Source organism: Stegostoma tigrinum, chromosome 1 (assembly GCF_030684315.1).
Source record: "Stegostoma tigrinum isolate sSteTig4 chromosome 1, sSteTig4.hap1, whole genome shotgun sequence".
NCBI lineage: Eukaryota > Metazoa > Chordata > Chondrichthyes > Orectolobiformes > Stegostomatidae > Stegostoma > Stegostoma tigrinum.
The window spans coordinates 160,252,934-160,273,130 of NC_081354.1; the positions used below are offsets into that span (position 1 = coordinate 160,252,934).

The 20,197-nt window shown below is 47.0% G+C and overlaps 1 protein-coding gene across 8 annotated transcripts in view; it reads right to left on the reverse strand.

The window, feature by feature from the left end:
* The window catches only part of ctif (CBP80/20-dependent translation initiation factor), a 357,703-nt gene that overhangs the window by 243,866 nt on the left and 93,640 nt on the right, over positions 1-20,197 (reverse strand). For 5 of the 8 annotated variants that reach the window (XM_059649791.1, XM_059649797.1, XM_059649795.1 and 2 more), the window contains exon 2: positions 8,330-8,383. The exons of the other annotated variants lie outside the window; for them this stretch is intronic. In XM_059649791.1, coding sequence (XP_059505774.1) covers positions 8,330-8,383 — 54 coding nt within the window. The remainder of the gene's footprint in view (positions 1-8,329; positions 8,384-20,197) is intronic. 8 annotated transcript variants of the gene reach the window in all.

The window sequence follows — 20,197 nt, forward strand, 5'->3', positions numbered from 1 at the left end:
ATTATTTCAGCAAGGGGCCCAGCAATCATTTCAGTAGTTTCCCATAGGATTTAAGAGTACATGTGATGAAGTCCACCTTTGGGCATTTTAAAACATCCAGTACCTCCTCCTCTGTAATACGGACATTTTTCAAGAGGTCACTCTCTGATAATGGAAGATATAGAATGTGGGGAAACACTGCTGCAAAATACTAATGGTTATCTCACCCATCTCCTGCCGTTCCACACATAGACAACCTTGCTGATCTTTAAGGGGGCCTATTCTCTCTCCAGTCACCCTTCTGTCCTTAATGTATTTGTAGAATCCCTTTTGATTCTCCTTAAGCTTATATGTCAAAGCTAACTCATGTCCCCTTTCTAACCTCCTGGATTCCCTCTTAAGCATCCTCCTACTTACTTTATACTCCTCTACAAAATCACTCGATCTCTGCTGTCTTTATCTGATATATGTTTCCATCTTTTTCTTGACCAAAATTGCAATTTCTCCAGTCATTCAGAATTCCTTACACCCACCAGCCTTGCCCCTCACCCCAACAGGAACATACTTTGAATGAACTCTTGCCTTATTTTTGAAGGCTCGCCATTTTCCAACCATCCCTTTACCTGCAAATATTCGTCCCCAATCAACTTTTGAAAGCTCTTGCCTAATACCATCAAAATTGGTTTTCCTCTAATTTAGAAGTTTAACTTTTAGATCAAGTCTGTCCTTTTCCATCACTACTTTAAAACTAATAGAATTATGGTCACTGGCCCCAAAGTGCTCCCCCACCAAATACTCAGTCACCTGCCCTGGGAACTCACGTTTATTATCTGAGGCACAGAGCAGGGAGTTTATGCTGGAGCTGTATAAAACGGGTGATTTATCCATATTACAGTAGGAATGTGACTGCACTGGACAGGGTGCAGAGAAGATTTACCAGGATGTTGCATGGGCTGAAGGGTTTCAGTTAAGAAGAGAAAATGGATAAACTGGGGTTGTTTTCCTTGGAGCAGGGGAGACTGTGGGGGGTGGGGGGGGAGCTGATGGAGATACATAAAATTATGAGGAGCACATACAGGTTAGGCAGGAAGAAATCTTTCCCCTTGAAAGAGGGATCAATGACCATGGTCGTAGATTTAAGGAACAAGAGGTTTAGAAGTGGATGTGAGGGAATATCTTTTCACCCAGAGGGTGGTGGGAATCTGGAATTCACTGCCTCTAAAGAGTGGTAGAGACTGAAACTCTCATGACATTTAAGAAGTATTTAGATGTGCACTTGCGATGCAAAGGCATAGGGGGCATGGGCCAAGTTCTGGAAAATACAATTCGAATAGTTAGAAAACACCCAGTAGAAGACTCACGCCACTCCATTCACTCCACCCAAGAATTCCTGAACACCAAAGACACCAAGATAGAACAGGATGAAACAATGGTCTCCTTTGGCATAATAGACTTGTTCACATCCATTAACATCAACCTGGCCAAAGAAACACTAACTACACTATTAGAAGAACCGAAGACACATACACCAGACACCACGAACTGCATCAGCAAGGACAACATCATTAAGCTAGTGGACCTATGCCTCACCACCCACTTCACTTTCAATAACAAAACCTACAGACAAACCAACGGTACACCCATGGGATCTCCGATATCAGGGTTCTTAGCAGAGGCAGTAATGCAGAGACTCGAACAAACAGCTCTGCCAATCATCCAACCCAAACTTTGGGTCCGCTATGTGGATGACACCTTTGTCATCACTAAACAAAACAAATTAGAGGAAACATTCAAGACCATCAATAATACCCTTTACTGGCATAACATTCACAAAAGAGGAGGAAAACAATAACAAACTGCCATTCCTGATGTCACAGTAGAGCGAACAGTCAATGGGGAACTTCAAACCAGCGTCAACAGGAAAACAACACATACGGACCAAATACTGAACTACAGGAGCAACCATCCCAACACCCACAAACGAAGCTGCATTAGAACATTATTCCAACGAGCCACCACACACTGCAGCACAGAGGAACTACGCAGAGCAGAAGAAAATCACCTATACAGCGTATTCAAAAAGAATGGCTACCCTATGAACACAGTCGGCCGATTTCTCAGCAACAAACCCAAACAAACAGACAAAAAGGGCTCAGAAACCATACCCACTCTCCCCTACATCAAAGACACTTCCGAAATGACTGCCAGACTACTCGGACCTCTCGGCATCAGGGTAGCCCACAAACCCACCAACACACTAAAACAGCAGCTAATGAACTTAAAAGACCCTATACAGACAACAAGCAAAACGAACGTCATCTACAAAATACCTTTCAAGAACTGTGACAAACACTACATTGGACAAACAGGCAGAAAGCTAGCCACCAGGATACATGAACATAACTAGCCACAAAACGACATGACCCACTATCACTAGTATCCTTACATACAGATAAGGAAGGACACCACTTTGATTGGGACAACACATCCATCTTAGGACAAGCCAAACAGAGACACGCACGAGAATTCCTAGAAGCATGGCATTCCAACCGGAACTCCATCAACAAACACATTGATTTGGAGCCCATCTACCATCCTCGGAGAAAAAGAACAGGAAATGACATCACCAACGCAGGAAATGACATCAACACAGGAAATGACACCACCAACCCAAGGAAACCTAAACAGATAACTAGAAAGCCGGACATAACACCAGCGCTTCACCGGAGGCTCACTGATGATGTTACCTGGAATGGTGGCGAAACATCTGGGAACAAACCTTCCAGCTCAGTGAACCAGCTTACATCCGGAACAAAATAAAGATCCACTCTTTTGTGGACCGAGAAGACGAGAGCGCGACTGTGTTGGAGGTGGAAGGAAGATGTCGGGTTGGCTGTGCACCCTTGCAATCAGTGGATCTTAAGGCTGGCTTTGGCCTAACGCTGGTTCAGGGGAGCAGCCAACCTGTAACGATGGCTGCGGCAAGTGCTCTTGCCCCGGGTCAGGGGGTCTGGAACACCGTCCGTGTTTCCGTGAAGAAGGTGGACGAAGGTGTACCTATGGACCACACCTTCTTCGTGAAGAGGGTCCTGTTGGACTGTTGTGGGTTCACTGCTGCGGACATTTGCTGCCTGCAGGATTTCCCTGGAGGAGGTTTTTATGATGTAACCTTCAGGAGTGCCAAGTTTTGCAAGCGCTTCCTGGAGGTTTTCAAGGAGAAAGGAGGCGAGGGCCCCCTCTCTGTACTGACCGCTGTCCCGCTGTTCGTGATGCCAGCGCAGAGGAGCCGTATGGTAATTGTACACATGTGCAATCCGCATGTGCCAGCAGTTGATGTCCTGACCTTCCTCGGAAAGTACGTGAAGGTGGAAGGGGACCTAACCAACATCATGGACCTCTTCGGGATCTGGACCAGTAAGAGGCAGGTCAGGGTGACGCTGAGCATGGGCTCGGACGGGAACATTGTACACCCACCGTCCAGCTTCGTGATCGGCGGGGGCAAGGGCTACCTGATCTATGCAGGGCAACCTAAAGTCTGCCATGCCTGTGGTAGGTCAGGTCACGTGGCAGCCGACTGCAAAGCCACCATCTGCAGGAACTGCAGGGAGGAGGGGCACCTTGCAAAGGATTGCCCACAAGAGAAAAGCTGCAACCTTTGCGGGGAAGCGGGCCACCTCTGTAGGGCATGCCCAGGTTGCCGGCAGGGGCAATGCGGGGCAAGCCCCCCCCCCGGAGGAGAGGAAGGCACCAGGGACCTGCAAGGACCCCCCCTAACGTGCAGGAGGGCCACGTCGTGCAGGAGGGCCCAGCCCCGCAGGATGGACCCGAGGCCAGCAAAGCGCCCCTGCAGTCTCCGCTCCCCCCCGACAAACCGGAATCAATGGAGGAGGCGACAGGTGACCCAGGGGAGTGGACGATGGTCTGGAAAGTGAGGAGGAAGGTGCGCCGCCGGGCCCAGGCAATGCAACCGTCAGGCAGGAAGAGGCAGCTACAGGGGGGGCTATAAGAGCTCCTCTGACGAGGGAGATTTGGAGGAGGCCCGCCCAAAGCAGAAGCTAAAGATCTCAAGAGAGAAGGAAAGCAGCACCCCGTTTCCAGGCGACGGGAGGCATCCTGAGGCTCCCTCCGACACCCAGCCATGCGCCGCTGGGGCCCTGGAGGGCCCCCCGGAACTTTCGGGCGGGAAGGAGGAAACAGCATGTCCCCAGCCTGACCCAGAGCCGGACTCTCCTGCATCCGTACCCCCGACGGGGGGATGCCACTCGGAAGGCAGCACGGGTGGTTTCCTGAGCACAGAGAGCGTCCAGCAGTGAGCCCGGGCAGTGGGCATGAAGGGACAAATGGAGGGGCTGGACCTTGGACTTGGGGAGTGTGCTGCGGTCACTGCCCAAAATGGGGGTACGAGTTGCGAGCATTAATGTGCTCTTTGCTGCAGAGGCCTCCAGGATAATCTCCGGTCCACGGTCTGCTCCGTGGAGCAGGACGAGACGTGCTCGCGTTTCTTCTTTCAGAAGGTGCACAAAGAGAGCTCTGTGCTTAGCCGGCTGAAGGAGGACAATGGTTCGGTGACGTCGTCTCGGCCCAACATTTTGAGGATCAGCAGATCCTTCTATGCTGGACTGTATGACGCGAAGCCCACGGACAGCACGGCCTCCGAGTCGTTCCTGTCGTCTATCACGGAGGTCTTAGACAACGGCACGAGGGAGTGGCTGGACTGGCCGATATCCCTGGACGAGCTGACCAGAGCCCTCAAGTCCTTGGAGAGGAATAAGACTCTTGGGAGTGATGACATACCGGTCGAGCTGTATTCCACTCTGTGGGACCTGGTCGGCCAGGACCTGCTGGAGGTGTACGATAGTGCGCTTCAGGCAGGGTAAATGTGCAAGTCCATGAGGAAGGGCATCATCACCCTCATTTACAAGAGGAAGGGGGAGAGGGAAGAAATTAAGAATTGGCGTCCCATTTCACTATTGAACGTGGACTACAAAATCCTGGCCAAGGTCATAGCCAACCGGGTCAGGTATGTCCCGGAGTCGGTGATTCACCCTAACCAAACCTGTGCTGTGCCGGGCAGGAAGATCGCTGAGAGCCTTGCGGTCATCAGGGATACGATCGCCTACGTACAGGACAGGCGGGTGAACCTCAACATTAATAATAAAACTTCTAATTTCATAATAAATTACTCCATCTTTGAAAGAGAACTTAGAAAAATACTCAGCAATGTCTTATTATGCATTGTGTCTTACACAGCTATTAGAGGGTGAAAATGGTTACATTAAAAAGAACCTTTTTCCCCATCAGCACTAAATTCCCAAAAATGTACTTATTCTACATCACACTCAGATGTAGTCTCCTCTAGTCCCCGTGCATCCCCATTCTCCATAGTACTCACTCATCATCTAGAGTGTTTCCACATATTTTTGACACATTATGAACAAAAACAAATCTGGAAATAGCACTGTACAAGCAAATACAGAATTGGAGGGGGCAGTCTATATTTGGCACTACAGTAGCTTTTAGAGAAGCAGCTTCTTTGTTGCATATTCTGCATTGCCGCCTCTGTTTTTATTTCAGGGGACTAATAATGGACTATGTATGTTCAATGAAAAAGAATTATGACTATTTCAGTTGAGGCAAATCACAAGAACAACTTGAATCAATGTATTGCTTTGAAAGTACCAATGCATCTCAAGCCAGGACGAGAGTGTAATCAGGGGAAATTTGACAGGAAGACATATATAGAACTATCTCCAGGAGGAGAACACAAACTTTTTCAAAGGGGTTGGTTTTAACGGATATCTGAAAAGAACAGGGGATGGAGTTCCAGAGTTTAGAGTAGAGGAAACTGAAAGCACAGCCATTATTGGAAGCAGGATGAAAATCAGGGATTAGGCAGGCAGCAGCTGCTTCTGCCCCTTTCACCCGAAAAGACCAGATTTGAATGTTGAGCCCTGTACAAGAATTTAAGTTAGCTATATAGCTGACTCGGCATTAAGATCAACTCCTTGGCAGATACGAAAGCGAATTAGGTGTATGGGATTGTCAGAACTAGGAATGCAGGTCAGTAATAATGGGAACTGCGGATGCTGGAGAATCCAAGATAACAAAGTGTGAAGCTGGATGAATACAGCAGGCCAAGCAGCATCTCAGGAGCACAAAAGCTGACATTTCGGGCCTAGACCCTTCATCAGAGAGGGGGATGGGGAGCGGGAACTGGAATAAATAGGGAGAGAGGAGGAGGCGGACCAAAGATGGAGAGAAAAGAAGATAGGTAGAGAGGAGAGTATTGGTGAGGAGGTAGGGAGGGGATAGGTCAGTCCAGGGAAGACGGACAGGTCAAGCAGGCGGGATGAGGTTAGTAGGTAGGAAATGGAGGTGCGGCTTGAGGTGGGAGGAAGGGATGGGTGAGAGGAAGAACAGGTTAGGGAAGCGGAGACAGGCTGGGCTGGTTTTGGGATGCAGTGGGGAGAGGGGAAGAACTGGGCTAGTTTTGGGATGCAGTGGGGGAAGGGGATATTTTGAAGCTTGTGAAGTCCACATTGATACCATTGGGCTGCAGGGTTCCCAAGCGGAATATAAGTTGCTGTTCTTGCAACCTTCAGGTGACATCATTGGGGCACTGCAGGAGGCCCATGATGGACATGTCGTCTGAGGAATGGGAGGGGGTATTAAAATGGTTTGCGACTGGGAGGTGCAGTCGCTTATTGTGAACCAAGCGGAGGTGTTCTGCAAAGCGGTCCCCAAGCATCTGCTTGGTTTCCCCAATGTAGAGGAAGCTGCACCGGGTACAGTGGATACAGTATACCACATTGGCAGATGTGCAGGTGAAGGTATGCAGCTTGATATGGAAGGTCATCTTGGGGCCTGGGATGGGGGTGAGGGAGGAGGTGTGGGGGCAAGTGTAGCACTTCCTGCGGTTGCAGGGGAAGCTGCCGGGTGTGGAGGGGAGTGTGGAGCAGACAAGGGAGTCGCGGAGGGAGTGGTCTCTCCGGAAGGCAGACAAGGGTGGGGATGGAAAAATAGCTTGCATGGTGGTGGTGCATCACAAAACCAGCCCAGCTCGTCCCCTCCCCCCACTGTGTTCATCCAGCTCCACACTTTGTTTTCTAGGAATGCAGGTCACTTCGGACTCAGAGAGTTGATTGACAGCTGGTGATGCTTAACAGATTTGTGTTTAAGAGTGGGGGTTTCAGCATTCGTGCCCATGCCCAGGTGTCCTTGGAAATGGAGCACATAGTGTTCCCAATATCCTCAAAGCTTTCAGAGAGACAGACCTGTAGGGGCTGGTGTGCATTTTTCCTCCTAACAACTACATTATAATTTAGCTCCTATCCTTGTTATCCTCCACTTTTTTGATTTCTGTTGGACAATGTTGGATCAAAAACAAAGTTACTGGAAAAGCCCAGCCAGTCTGGCAGCATCTGTGGAGGAGAAAACAGAGTTAATGTTTCGGGTCTGGTGACCCTTCCTCAGAAATCAGAATTCCTCAGAATTTAATCCCATTTTCCAGCACTTGGCTTGGATGCCTAGGCATCTCACAACTCGCTTTCCCACTTTTGTACCATTGCCAATCTCTCAGGTTAAGTGATTGAGTACAAATTGTTTCATATCCAGCACTAATCCCCATGGCGTTCAAATAGTTAAGGCTGCCATGGAAGTATGATCTACACCTACTAATTTGAAAGGCCCACAGGAATACAAGGACTCAAGCATACTGATTCATAAATCTCTGAAGGCAAGTTGAGAACACAAGTAAAGGTAAGTATGGGATACTTGGCTTCCCAAAAGTGAACTGAATTTAAAACAAAAGAAATCATGCTAAGACTTAATAAAACACTGGTTAGGCCTCAGCCAGATTATAGAGTACAGTTCTGGAATTGTACTTTAAGAAGAATGTGATGCCCTAGCCAAGGATACAGAGAAGGTTTAAAAGGATAATGCTGAGCAATGAGTGAAATCAGTTGAGAGACTGAGAAGCTGGGATTGTTCTCCTTAGGGCAGAGAAGATTGAGGGTAGATTTAACAGAGATCATTTAAAATTGAGGGGTTTAGACAAAGCAAGTAATGAGAACCCATTCCCTCTGGAGTGGGAGTCAGTGACAAAGGATCATAAATTTGTATGTAATTGGCAAAAGAACAAGAGGATAAAGGATGAGAAATTATTTTTGCATAAAGGGTTGTTAAGATCTGGAATGCACTACATGAGAAATCAAATTCCTTACAATCTTTTAAAATAGTAAGAAGTCACCTATTTGAAGATTACTGATTTGTTGTGTAGATAAAGCTAGGGTGGGCAGGTCCTAATCAGACAGCTCTTTCAAAGAGTGCGCTGGGTCAAAGGACTTCTTACCTGCTGTGTGAGATTCCATGATCTATGCACCTGCCTGTTGCAGTAACTGGTCTCCTAGCAATCAAAAGAGCAAAGTGTTGCATCAGATACCAGAAGATCACTTAACCTGCTTCCCAACATCAAGCCCTGGACTATCAGCTCCATCAGATTAGGTAGCGGGTGGTGGTACTTTTATCTGGTGGGTGGTGGGCAGGACAGCAGTGAGAAGAAATCACTCTGCCTGAGACTGTTTATGTTCAGACACCAAGTACTTTAACGTGGCAGGCGAGCTAAAGGAGAGTAAAGCAAGTAAAATAGACAAAACAAAATTTCTTTCTACAACTCCCAGTGTCAACGGTCAGCAATAAAAATGGATATTTCAGAGGAAAGAACAACACATGGGCTTCAAACAATTTAAAAATAACATTCAATCCAAACAAGAGTCTGGAACTGGCCGGAATTTAACCCATTTTCTGAAATACACAAAATAGCCTCAGGTTGGTTTAAAACACCGCTCATCAGCAGGCTCCTGTTAAACATATTTATTTTATGCTGATATTAACAAATTCTCCAGTGCATGCCAAATGCAAAACTTTGATGAGATAAGACTAGACAAAAAGTAGTTACTCCCAAATGCAAGGCTCAGTCAGAGGTTTTATAGGAGGCTCCCAGTTGTCTGCTTTCAAAAGCTCCGGATGAGGTATACATGGGTTGAATAAACTTTTTCCATCCTTTCAGGTGTTGTGAGCCAAAGGCTTCAACTACTGTCTTGTTACTGCTGCCTCTCCTATTCCTTTTACCCACCATATTCTTTCCTTTGACCTGTTTAACTGCGCATCAACTCCCACAGCCATTTTGTTTACATACCTACTCAAACAACATTTAGGATCAAGAAATTCATGGAGTCTCCACCTCTACTTAATCGTTGAATTTGTCTTAACACTTCTCATGTCTGATGTGGCAGAACTGCAGAATTTAGATGTTATCCGTTGTTTGTGGGATTGCTAATGTTATCATATACTGCTTCTGCTATTTGGCATGCAAATAGGTCTGCGTTCCAGTTGCAGTCTGTTGAGCCTGGTTCTGCCCCTGACATGCTATTCTGTAATTCTCATCCAATTATAGTTGATCCCTGGCTTGATGGTGGTGTGAGTATTATGCTGGGTCATAAAGTCACAGACTGTGACCATACATATTCACCTCTACCTGGATGCTTGAACTGCTCATTCTGTTCTGAATCTATTCCATTTGAAACCATGGCACTACTTCAGAACACAATGGAAGGTGACAGTAAATTTGGAAGAACTTTAAACGGTGAGGGGGACAGTGTGAAACTCCAAAAGGACATTGAGAATTTTGTGGAACAGCGGATAGGCAGCAGGCAAGGTTCTATGAAGAGAAGCATGAGGTGATGCACTTTGGTCAGAAGAACACTGAAAGAGAATATAACGGAGGTGGTACAATTCTAAAGGAGGTTCAGGAGCAGAGGAACCCGGCATATATATACACAGATCATTGAAGGTGGCAACAGAAGTTAAAGTGTACAATGTTCCTGATTTTATTAATAGGAGCATAGACTGCAAAAGCAAAGTGGCAATGGTAAGCTTGTATAAGACACTTTTTAACTCTCAGCTGGAATATTGTGTACAGTTGTCAGTGCCATATGAAAGGAAAGAAATGAATGCACTGGAGGGAGTGCAGAAGTGATTTACAGGAATGGCTCCAGGAATGAGAGGCTTTAGCTGTGGGGATAGATTGAAGAAATTGGGATTGTTCTCCTTGGAGAGAAGGCCGACTGGAAATTTGACAGATGTCTTTAAAATAATGATCAGACTAAATAGATAAGGAGAAGCTGTCCCTGCTAGAAGGAAAAGGATCTCCCATCCTTTGACTCCATCTACACTTCTCGTTGCCATGGAAACACAGCCAACATCAAAGACCCCTCCCACTCCAGTTATAATCACATCCAACCTCTCCTGACAGGCAAAAGATACAAACGCTTAAACAGATATACCAACAGGTTAAAGAACAATTTCTTCCCTGCTGTTATTAGACTGCTGAATGGACCTCTCTAATTTCAAATCTGATACTGATCTTGCTTTTGTACACCTCCTGTGCAGCCTCGCTGTACTCAATCACCCTATGATTTGTATGTCTGTGTATGATATGATCTGCCTGTACTGTGCGCAAAACAGAACTTTTCACTGTGTTTGGGTACATGTGACAACAACAAATCAGATCAAATCCAAATAAATTGCCGAGCATAGATTTAAGAGGATGTGCAACAGAGCAAGGATGATGTGAGAAAAACATTTTCACGCAATGAATAGTGGTCTTGAAATGTGGTGGAGGCAGGTTCAAGTGAGGCATTCATGAAGGCATTGAATGATTATTTGGGTAAAACTGTTTTGCAGGGATACTGGGGAAAAGGCAGGAGATTAGCATAAGGTACTGGAGCTGCTGATGTACTGTATAGCTGACTTCCGTGATTCTGTGAAGTTTTCCTCAGTGTGAAGACAGGATATTATCTTCACAAGAATCATGTGGTGGTCATTCCCAACAACACTGTCATGGACATACTGGGTAAGAACAAAGTCTGTATGTTTTACCCTCTTATTGGTTTCTTCTCTCCCTGCCATTAACCCAGTCTAGCAATATATCTTTCATGAACCAGTCAGCTTCTAGTACTGCACCAAGTCACTCTTGATCACAGGGCATTAAGTACCCCCCCAAGAGCATATTCTGCATCTTTGCCAACCTGGGTGCTTCCTTCAAGTGGTGCTCAACATGGAGGAGTACTGATTTATCAGCTGAGGGATAGGGGGAGACAGTAATCAGATTCACTGGCCCACTTTTGACCTGCTGCCATTAGACATGGGGTCCAAGCCAATGTTGAGGACTCCTAGTCAACTCCCACCTGATTGTATACACAAGTTCCATCAGATCCAGTGGGTATGTCCTGTGGTTGGAACAGGATTGCCCAGGGTGGCAATGGCAGTGTCTGGAATATTGTTTGTCTGGCATGATCACACAAGTACGGTTATGTCAGGTTGTTGCTTGTCTAGTCTGTGGATGTCTCCCAATTTTGGCAATGCTCCCAAATATTATTAATGATAACTTTGCAGGTCGATAGGGCTGTATTTGCCATTGTTGACTCCAGGCGTTCCCACAAGTTATTCAATTTTTCTGTGGCGGTTTGCTACAGCTGAGTGCTTGCTTAGCTTTTCAGAGAACATTTTTGGAGTTCATCAGATCACAAAATATGGAAGCAGGAGGCTATTCAGCTATTGAGTGTATACTACGATTTAATGAGATCATGCCTGATCTGATAATCCTAAACTCCAATTCCTGCTTTTTCTCCATAAAACCGCCAATTCCCGTAATGATTAAAAATCTGCCTATCTCAGCCTTGAATGTACTTAATGACCCAGTTTCAACAGTCTTCTGTGATAAAGAATTCCACAGATTCACTGCCCTCCGAGAAGAAATTCCACATCTCTTTTTTACATGTGCGACCAGTAATTTTGAGATTATGTCTTCTGTTCCTAGACTCTCCCAGAAGAGGAAAAAAACCTTTCCACACTACTTCTAAGATCACTTGATGAAGGGAAAGTGCGCTGATAGCTTGTGATTTCAAGTAAAACTGTTGGACAATAACATGGGATCATCCGACTTCTGACTTTGTTTCAAAGAAGTCACCTCTCATTCATCTATATTCCAATGTGCACCAGCTCAATCGATTCAACCTGTCCTCATAAGACAAACCCTCCTCACTTAGTATCAGCCTAATAAACCTTATCTGGACTACCTCCAATGCCAACATATCTCAGATAAGAAGCCCAATCTGTTCAATGTATTCCAGCTATGGTCAAAGTAGTGCCTTGTATTGCTTTGGTAGAACCAACCTACTTTTATATTCCACAAGGAGCTTAAACAGTTCATCAGCTGTACTAACAACTTTCACTCCAACCTCAAATTCACCTGGGCCATCTCCGATATCGCCCTCTCCTTCCTGGACCTCTTGGTAACCAGGTATGGAGACAGCCTCAAAACATCTATTTCAAGCCCACCAACTCCCACAGCTAGCTAGACTACACCTTCTCTCACCCACCTTCCTGCAAGAATGAGATCAGCTGCTACCAATTCCTCTGCCTCTGCCACAACTGCTCCCAAGATGGGGCATTCCACTCCCTATCATCCCAGATGTCCTCCTTTTTCAAGGACCGCACTTCTTCCCTTCAGTGGTCGAAAATGCCCTCAACCGCATCTATTGCGTTTGCTGCAGATCTACACTCACATCCCCTCCACCCAACAAAAACAAAGAAAGAATCTCCCTTGTCCTCTCATATCACCCACCATACCTCTGCATTGGACATATGCTTCTCCGCCACTTCCGTCACCTACAATCTGACCCCGCAACCAAAGATATTTCCCTCCCCAACCCTATCTGCCTTTTGTAGGGAACGCTCGCTCTGCAACTCCCTTCTCTGCTCCACACTCCCCATTAACCCCACCACTCCTGACACTGTTCCTTGCAACCGCAGGAAGTGCTACAACTGCCCCTTCACCTTCCTTCTCACCTCCATTCAAGGCACAAAACAAACCTTCCACTGCTCCTGATGTGGCCTGGTCTACATCGGTGAGACCAAGTGGAGGCTCAGAGACTGTTTTGTAGAGCACCTGCGCTCTGTTCACAACAATTCACAACACCTTCTGGTCGCGAACCATTCTAATTTCTCCCTCCTACTCCCTGGGTGATATGTCTATCCTGGGCCTCCTCCAGTGTCACAATGACACCACCCGCAAACTGGAGGAGCAACATCTCATATTCCATCTCAGCTGCCTACAGCCCAATGGCCTAAATGTGGACTTTACCAGTTTCAAAATCTCCCCACCCCTGGCCTCATCCCATGGCCAACCCTCCCTCTCATTCCGGCCTCCTTGACCTGACACCACTTGTCCATCTTCTCTCCCACCTATCCACTCCTCCCACCTCAGTGACCATTCCCCGACACTCCCTACCTACACTCACCTATCACCATCCCAACTATGTTCCCCAACCCCACCCTTCCCTCTCTATTTATTTCTGAGCTCCCTTTCCCCTTCCCCATTTCTAAAGGAGGGTCCGGACTCCAAATGTCAACTTTCCTGCTCCTCTGATGCTGCCTGGCCTGCTGTGTTTCTCCAGCTCCACACTGTGTTATCTCTGACTCCAGCATCTGCAGTTCTTACCATCTCTACCTTTATATTCCAGTCCTTTTGAAATAAAGGCCTACAGTCCATTTGCTTTGCTTATGACCTGCTGAATTTGGATGCTAGCTTTTAGTTCTGTCACTTTCAGTAGCCTCTCTCAACTTAAATAATATTCATTTCTTCTATTCTTCCTGCCAAAATGCACAACTTAACATTTTCCCACAGTATCTGCCAAGGCTTTACTCTCTCAACTTGTTCATATTCCTCTGCAGACTCTGTCATCCTCACCACTTGCCTTCCAACCTATTTCTGTGTCATCCACAAACTTGGATGTACTCTCCTCAATCAAGTTCATTAACAGATATTGTAAATAATCGTGGCCCTTGCACTGCTTCTTCTAGTATGCCACAAGTTATAGGTTGTCAGCCTAAAAATGCCCCACTGAGAATGTAGAACATTGTAGCACAGGAACAGGCCATTCATTTGACCATGATGCCATTCTAAACTAATCGCATCTGTCTGCACATGGTCCGTATCCCACCAGTCCTTGCCTGTACATGTGCCTGTCTAAACACTTCTTAAACTTTGCCTTGAAATCTGCTTCTATACCACGTCCTCTGGCAGACAACTACCATCCTCTGTAGAAAAAAGCCTTCCTCATGTAACTCCTTTAAACTTTCCCCCTCTCACCTTAAACCTATGTCCCCTAGTATTTGACATTTCTACCCTAGGAAAAAAGACTATGACTCTTAGAACGGATGTCATTTAGTAGTTAAACAACCTATTATTGTGTTAGGTTTTCCAACATAGTTGTTATCCCAATTCTTCCTTCATTTATTTCTGTAGTGTAAAATTTTAACTAGTGTAAAAATAGTGTGTTTGCTGCAAGCCTGGCAGTTTGACCAACTGAATTGCATCCAGAACACAACATTTTACACTTGCCTTTAAAATTAAGAAACAGTTGGGGTCTAGGCTATCATCTTAATATATTTTGAAGGGGTTTGGTCTGTTCTATAACAACTTTCAAGGAGCTATGGACATGCACCCCAAGATCCCTCTCTATATATCTTTGATCCTAAGGGTCCAACTATTTACAGTATACTCTCATCTCACATTTGACCTCCCAAAATGCATCACTGTAATTAATCTTGATTAAACTCCATCTGCCATTTCTCCACTGAATTTTCTATCTGATCTATATCCTGCTGTATCCTTTGATAACCTTCCTCACCATCCACAACTTGGCCAATTTTCATGTCACTTGCAAACTTACCAATGAGTCCTACGACATATTCATCCAAATCATTTATATATACTACAAACAGAGGTCACAGCACTGATCCCTGGACAGGCATATGGACGTACATGGCATAGCGTAGGTTAGATGGGCTTCAGATCGGTATGACAGATCGGCACAACATCAAGGGCCGAAGGGCCTATACCGTGCTGTTATGTTCTATGTTTTATAGAACATCACTGGTCACAGACCTCCAGTCTGAAAAGTACCCCACCACAACTACTCTCTATCTCCTATGATCAAGCTAATTTTGTATCCAATGAATTCTATGTGACTTGATCTCCTAGACTAGCCTACCATGAGGACCTTGTCAAATGCGGTTCTTTAGGTGTTCTGAAGAAGGGTCACTAGATCCAAAACATGAATTCTACTTATGTTTCCACAGATGCTGCAAGACCTACTTATTCTTGGATATTGCAAAGGCTACAGGCCCTGACAACATTCCAGCAATAGTACTAAAGACTTGTGCTCCAGAACTTGCTGCTTCCCTACCTAAGCTGTTCCAGTACTGTTACAACACTGGTATCTACCTGACATTGTGGAAAATTGCCCAAGTACGTCCTGTACATAAAAAGCAGGACCTCCCACCCACAGCCTCCAACCTCATTGTTCCCCAACCCCGCACGGCCCGTTTCTATCTCCTTCCCAAAATCCACAAACCTGCCTGCCCTGGTCGACCCATCGTCTCAGCCTGCGCCTACCCCACCGAACTCATCTCCACCTATCTGGACTCCATTTTCTCCCCTTTGGTCCAGGAACTCCCCACCTACGTCCGTGACACCACCTACGCCCTCCACCTCCTCCAGGACTTCCAATTCCCTGGCCCCCAACACCTCATATTCACCATGGACGTCCAGTCCCTATACACCTGCATTCCGCATGCAGATGGCCTCAAGGCCCTCTGCTTCTTCCTATCCCGCAGGCCCGACCAGTCCCCCTCCACCGACACTCTCATCCGCCTAGCTGAACTCGTCCTCACCCTCAACAACTTCTCTTTTGACTCCTTCCACTTCCTACAGACTAAGGGGGTGGCCATGGGCACCCACATGGGCCCCAGCTATGCCTGCCTCTTTGTAGGTTACGTGGAACAGTCCCTCTTCCGCACCTACACAGGCCCCAAACCCAACCTCTTCCTCCGGTACATTGATGACTGTATCGGCGCCGCCTCTTGCTCCCTACAGGAGCTCGAACAGTTCATCCACTTCACCAACACCTTCCACCCCAACCTTCAGTTCACCTGGGCCATCTCCAGCACATCCCTCACCTTCCTGGACCTCTCAGTCTCCATCTCAGGCAACCAGCTTGTAACTGATGTCCATTTCAAGCCCACCGACTCCCACAGCTACCTAGAATACACCTCCTCCCACCCACCCTCCTGCAAAAATTCCATCCCCTATTCCCAATTCCTCTGCCTCCGCCGCATCTGCTCCCACGATAAGACATTCCACTCCCGCACATCCCAGATGTCCAAGTTCTTCAAGGACCGCAACTTTCCCCCCACAGTGATCGAGAACGCCCTTGACCGCGTCTCCCGTATTTCCCGCAACACATCCCTCACACCCCACCCCCGCCACAACCGCCCTAAGAGGATCCCCCTCGTTCTCACACACCACCCTACCAACCTCCGGATACAACGCATCATCCTCCGACACTTTCGCCATTTACAATCCGACCCCACCACGCAAGACATTTTTCCATCCCCACCCCTGTCTGCTTTCTGGAGAGACCACTCTCTCCGTGACTCCCTTGTTCGCTCCACACTGCCCTCCAACCCCACCACACCCGGCACCTTCCCCTGCAACCGCAGGAAATGCTACACTTGCCCCCACACCTCCTCCCTCACCCCTAACCCAGGCCCCAAGATGACTTTCCACATTAAGCAGAGGTTCACCTGCACATCTGCCAATGTGGTATACTGCATCCACTGTACCCGGTGCGGCTTCCTCTACATTGGGGAAACCAAGCGGAGGCTTGGAGACCGCTTTGCAGAACACCTCCGCTCGGTTCGCAACAAACAACTGCACCTCCCAGTCGCAAACCATTTCAACTCCCCCTCCCATTCTCTAGATGACATGTCCATCATGGGCCTCCTGCAGTGCCACAATGATGCCACCCGAAGGTTGCAGGAACAGCAACTCATATTCCGCCTGGGAACCCTGCAGCCTAATGGTATCAATGTGGACTTCACCAGTTTCAAAATCTCCCCTTCCCCTACTGCATCCCTAAACCAGCCCAGTTTGTCCCCTCCCCCCACTGCACCACACAACCAGCCCAGCTCTTCCCCCCCACCCACTGCATCCCAAAACCAGTCCAACCTGTCTCTGCCTCCCTAACCGGTTCTTCCTCTCACCCATCCCTTCCTCCCACCCCAAGCCGCACCCCCAGCTACCTACTAACCTCATCCCACCTCCTTGACCTGTCCGTCGTCCCTGGACTGACCTATCCTCTCCCTACCTCCCCACCCATACTCTCTCCACCTATCTTCTTTACTCTCCATCTTCGGTCCGCCTCCCCCTCTCTCCCTATTTATTCCAGTTCCCTCCCCCCATTCCCCTCTCTGATGAAGGGTCTAGGCCCGAAAAGTCAGCTTTTGTGCTCCTGAGATGCTGCTTGGCCTGCTGTGTTCATCCAGCCTCACATTTTATTATCTTGGAATTCTCCAGCATCTACAGTTCCCATTATCTCTCACAAATTCACCCCAGCCAATTACCGCCCCATCAGTCTACTCTCGATCATCATTAAAGTGATGGTCCATTAAAGTGATGGAAGGTGTCATTAACAGCGCTATCAAGCAGCATCTACTCAGCAATAGCCTGCTCAGTGACGCCCAGTTTGGGTCCCGCCAGGGTCACTCAGCTCCTGATCTCATTACAGCCTTGATTCAAACACAGACAAAAGAGCTGGACTCCAGATGTGAGGTGAGAGTGACAGTCCTTGATATCAAGGCTGCATTTGACAGATTGTGGCATCAAGGATCCCAAGTAAAACTCGAATCAATCGGTATTGGGGGCAAATGCTCCGAGGGTTGGAGTCATACCTGACATGTAGGGAAATGGTCGTGGTTCTGGAAGGTCAATCATCTCAGCTCCAGGATATCTCTGCAGGAGCTCCTCAGGGTAGTGTCCTAGGCCCAACCATCCTCACCTGCTTCATCGCTGACCTTCCCTCCATAATGTCAGAAGTGGTGATGTTCGCCAATAACTGCACAATGTTCAGCACCATTTGTGACTCCTCAGATAGTGAAGCAGTACGTTCACATGCAACAAGAATCTGGATAATATCCAGTCTTGGGCTTACAAGTGGCAAGTGACATTCGCACCACACAAACGCCAGGCTAGGACCACCACCAATAAGAGACACTAACCACTGTCCCTTGACATTCAATGACGTTACCATCACTGAGTCCCCCACTATAAACATTCTGGGGTTATCACTGACAAGAAACTCAACTGGACTCACCACATTAACACAGTGGCTACAAGGGCAGGCCAGAAGCTAGGAATAATTCAGCTCCTAACTCCTCAAAGTCTGTCTGCCATCTACAAGGCACAAGTCAGGAGTGTGATGGAATACTCCCCATTTGCCTGGATAAGTGCAGCCCCAACAACACTCAAGAAAGGAAAAAACAGCCCGCTTGATTGGCACTACATCCACAAGCACCCACTCCCTCCACCACTGACACTCAGTACACATTGCTGGCACTATCGACAAGATGCACTGCAAAAATTCACCAAAGATTCTCAGACAGCACCTTCCAAACACAGAGCCACTTCCATCTAGAAGGACAAGGGCATCAGACATGTGGGAACACCACCACCTCCACGTTCCCATCTAAGTCATTCAGCATACTGACTAGGAAATATATCGTTGTTCCTTTACTGTCAATGGTACAAAATCCTGGAATTCCCTCCCTAATGGCAATGTTGGTCAGCCCGCAGCTGGAGAACTGCAATGGTTCAAGAAGGCAGCTCACCACCACCTTCTCAAGGGCAACTAGGGATGGGCAAGAAATGCTGGCCAGCCAGCATTACCTACGTCCCACAAATGAATTTGGGAAGAAGTTTTACCAGCAATTTCTGTAAGAATTTAACAACTTGACTGACAGGCTAGTCTTGCTGGTGGGGAATTCAAAGCCAGAGGAGATCCACCAAGCTTAGTTTTAACTTTTAATAGTTCAGTCTTCTTGGGGGTCAAGAGGAACAAGATTGCTTCTCCAGGCCCTACAATGAAGCGTGGACCTCCTTTACTCTGATCTCTTTCTGCCTTTAACAGAATTTCCGGGACATTATCCTCCTACCTATCACCTTCCGCTCCGGCTGCTTGCACTGCTGGATTGTTTGGCTGAGTTCATATAACACTTTGTGTTATATCTTGCGTTATACCAATGAATCTGAGACATTATGAGCGATTCGGCTTCCACTTCCCTTAGGTGAGCTACCCACTTAGAGCACCGGCGCAATGTATCACACTGTTAAGATCGGAGCTAGAGGTTCAGAGCTAAATTTTGCCCCCTCCCAACTAGCAGCCTCAGTAAAAAGAACCATATATTAGCCAACCTGCAAAAATGGCTCTTTTCAGATGAAATAGTTTACAGTTAAATACTGAGAGTAGAGCCACAGTCATCATTGAGCATGCAGTATCACTTCAAATTTGATCTCAGACTTAGAAATCCATAATGTTGTTATCTTGAATCAGTCTGCTGATAAACTGGATATGTGGATATGTTAATCTGAATATAATGTTTCTTTATCAGTAATGTTTACCACATTTGATTAAACTTCAAATAAAACTTAAGATTAGCTTGGTAATATCAAAATCTTGGAGCTTCGACTGAAACTACTGTTTCATCAAGCTAAAAAGCCAAAGAATTGCAGAAGCCAAAAATCAGAAACAAAAACAGTGTTCAATTCTGGTCGCCACACCACAAGAAGGATGTGGTGGCTTTGGAGGGGGTATGAAAAGATTTACCAGGATGTCGCCTGGTACAGACAGCATTAGTTATGAGGAGAGGCTGGAAAAACTTGGGTTGTTCTCACTGGAATGACGGAGATTGAGGGGGTCATGATAGAGGTCTACAAGATTAACAGTGGACAGTCAGATGCACTTTGTTTTCAGGATGGAAGAGTCAGTTGTCAGAAGCCATGCGTTTAAGGTGCAAGGGACAAGGTTTAAAGGTGATGTACAAGGCAAGACTTTTACACAGAGGATGGTGGGTGCCTGGAACTCGCTGCCGGGGGAGGTAGTAGAAGCAGATACCTTAGTGACTCTTAAAGGGCATCTTGACAAAAACATGAAGAGAATGTGAATAGAGGGGTATGGTTGCTGGAAGAGTAAGGGTTTGAGTTGTGACGGGCAGCATGTCGGTGTAGACTTGGAGGGCCAAAGGGCCTGTTCCTGTG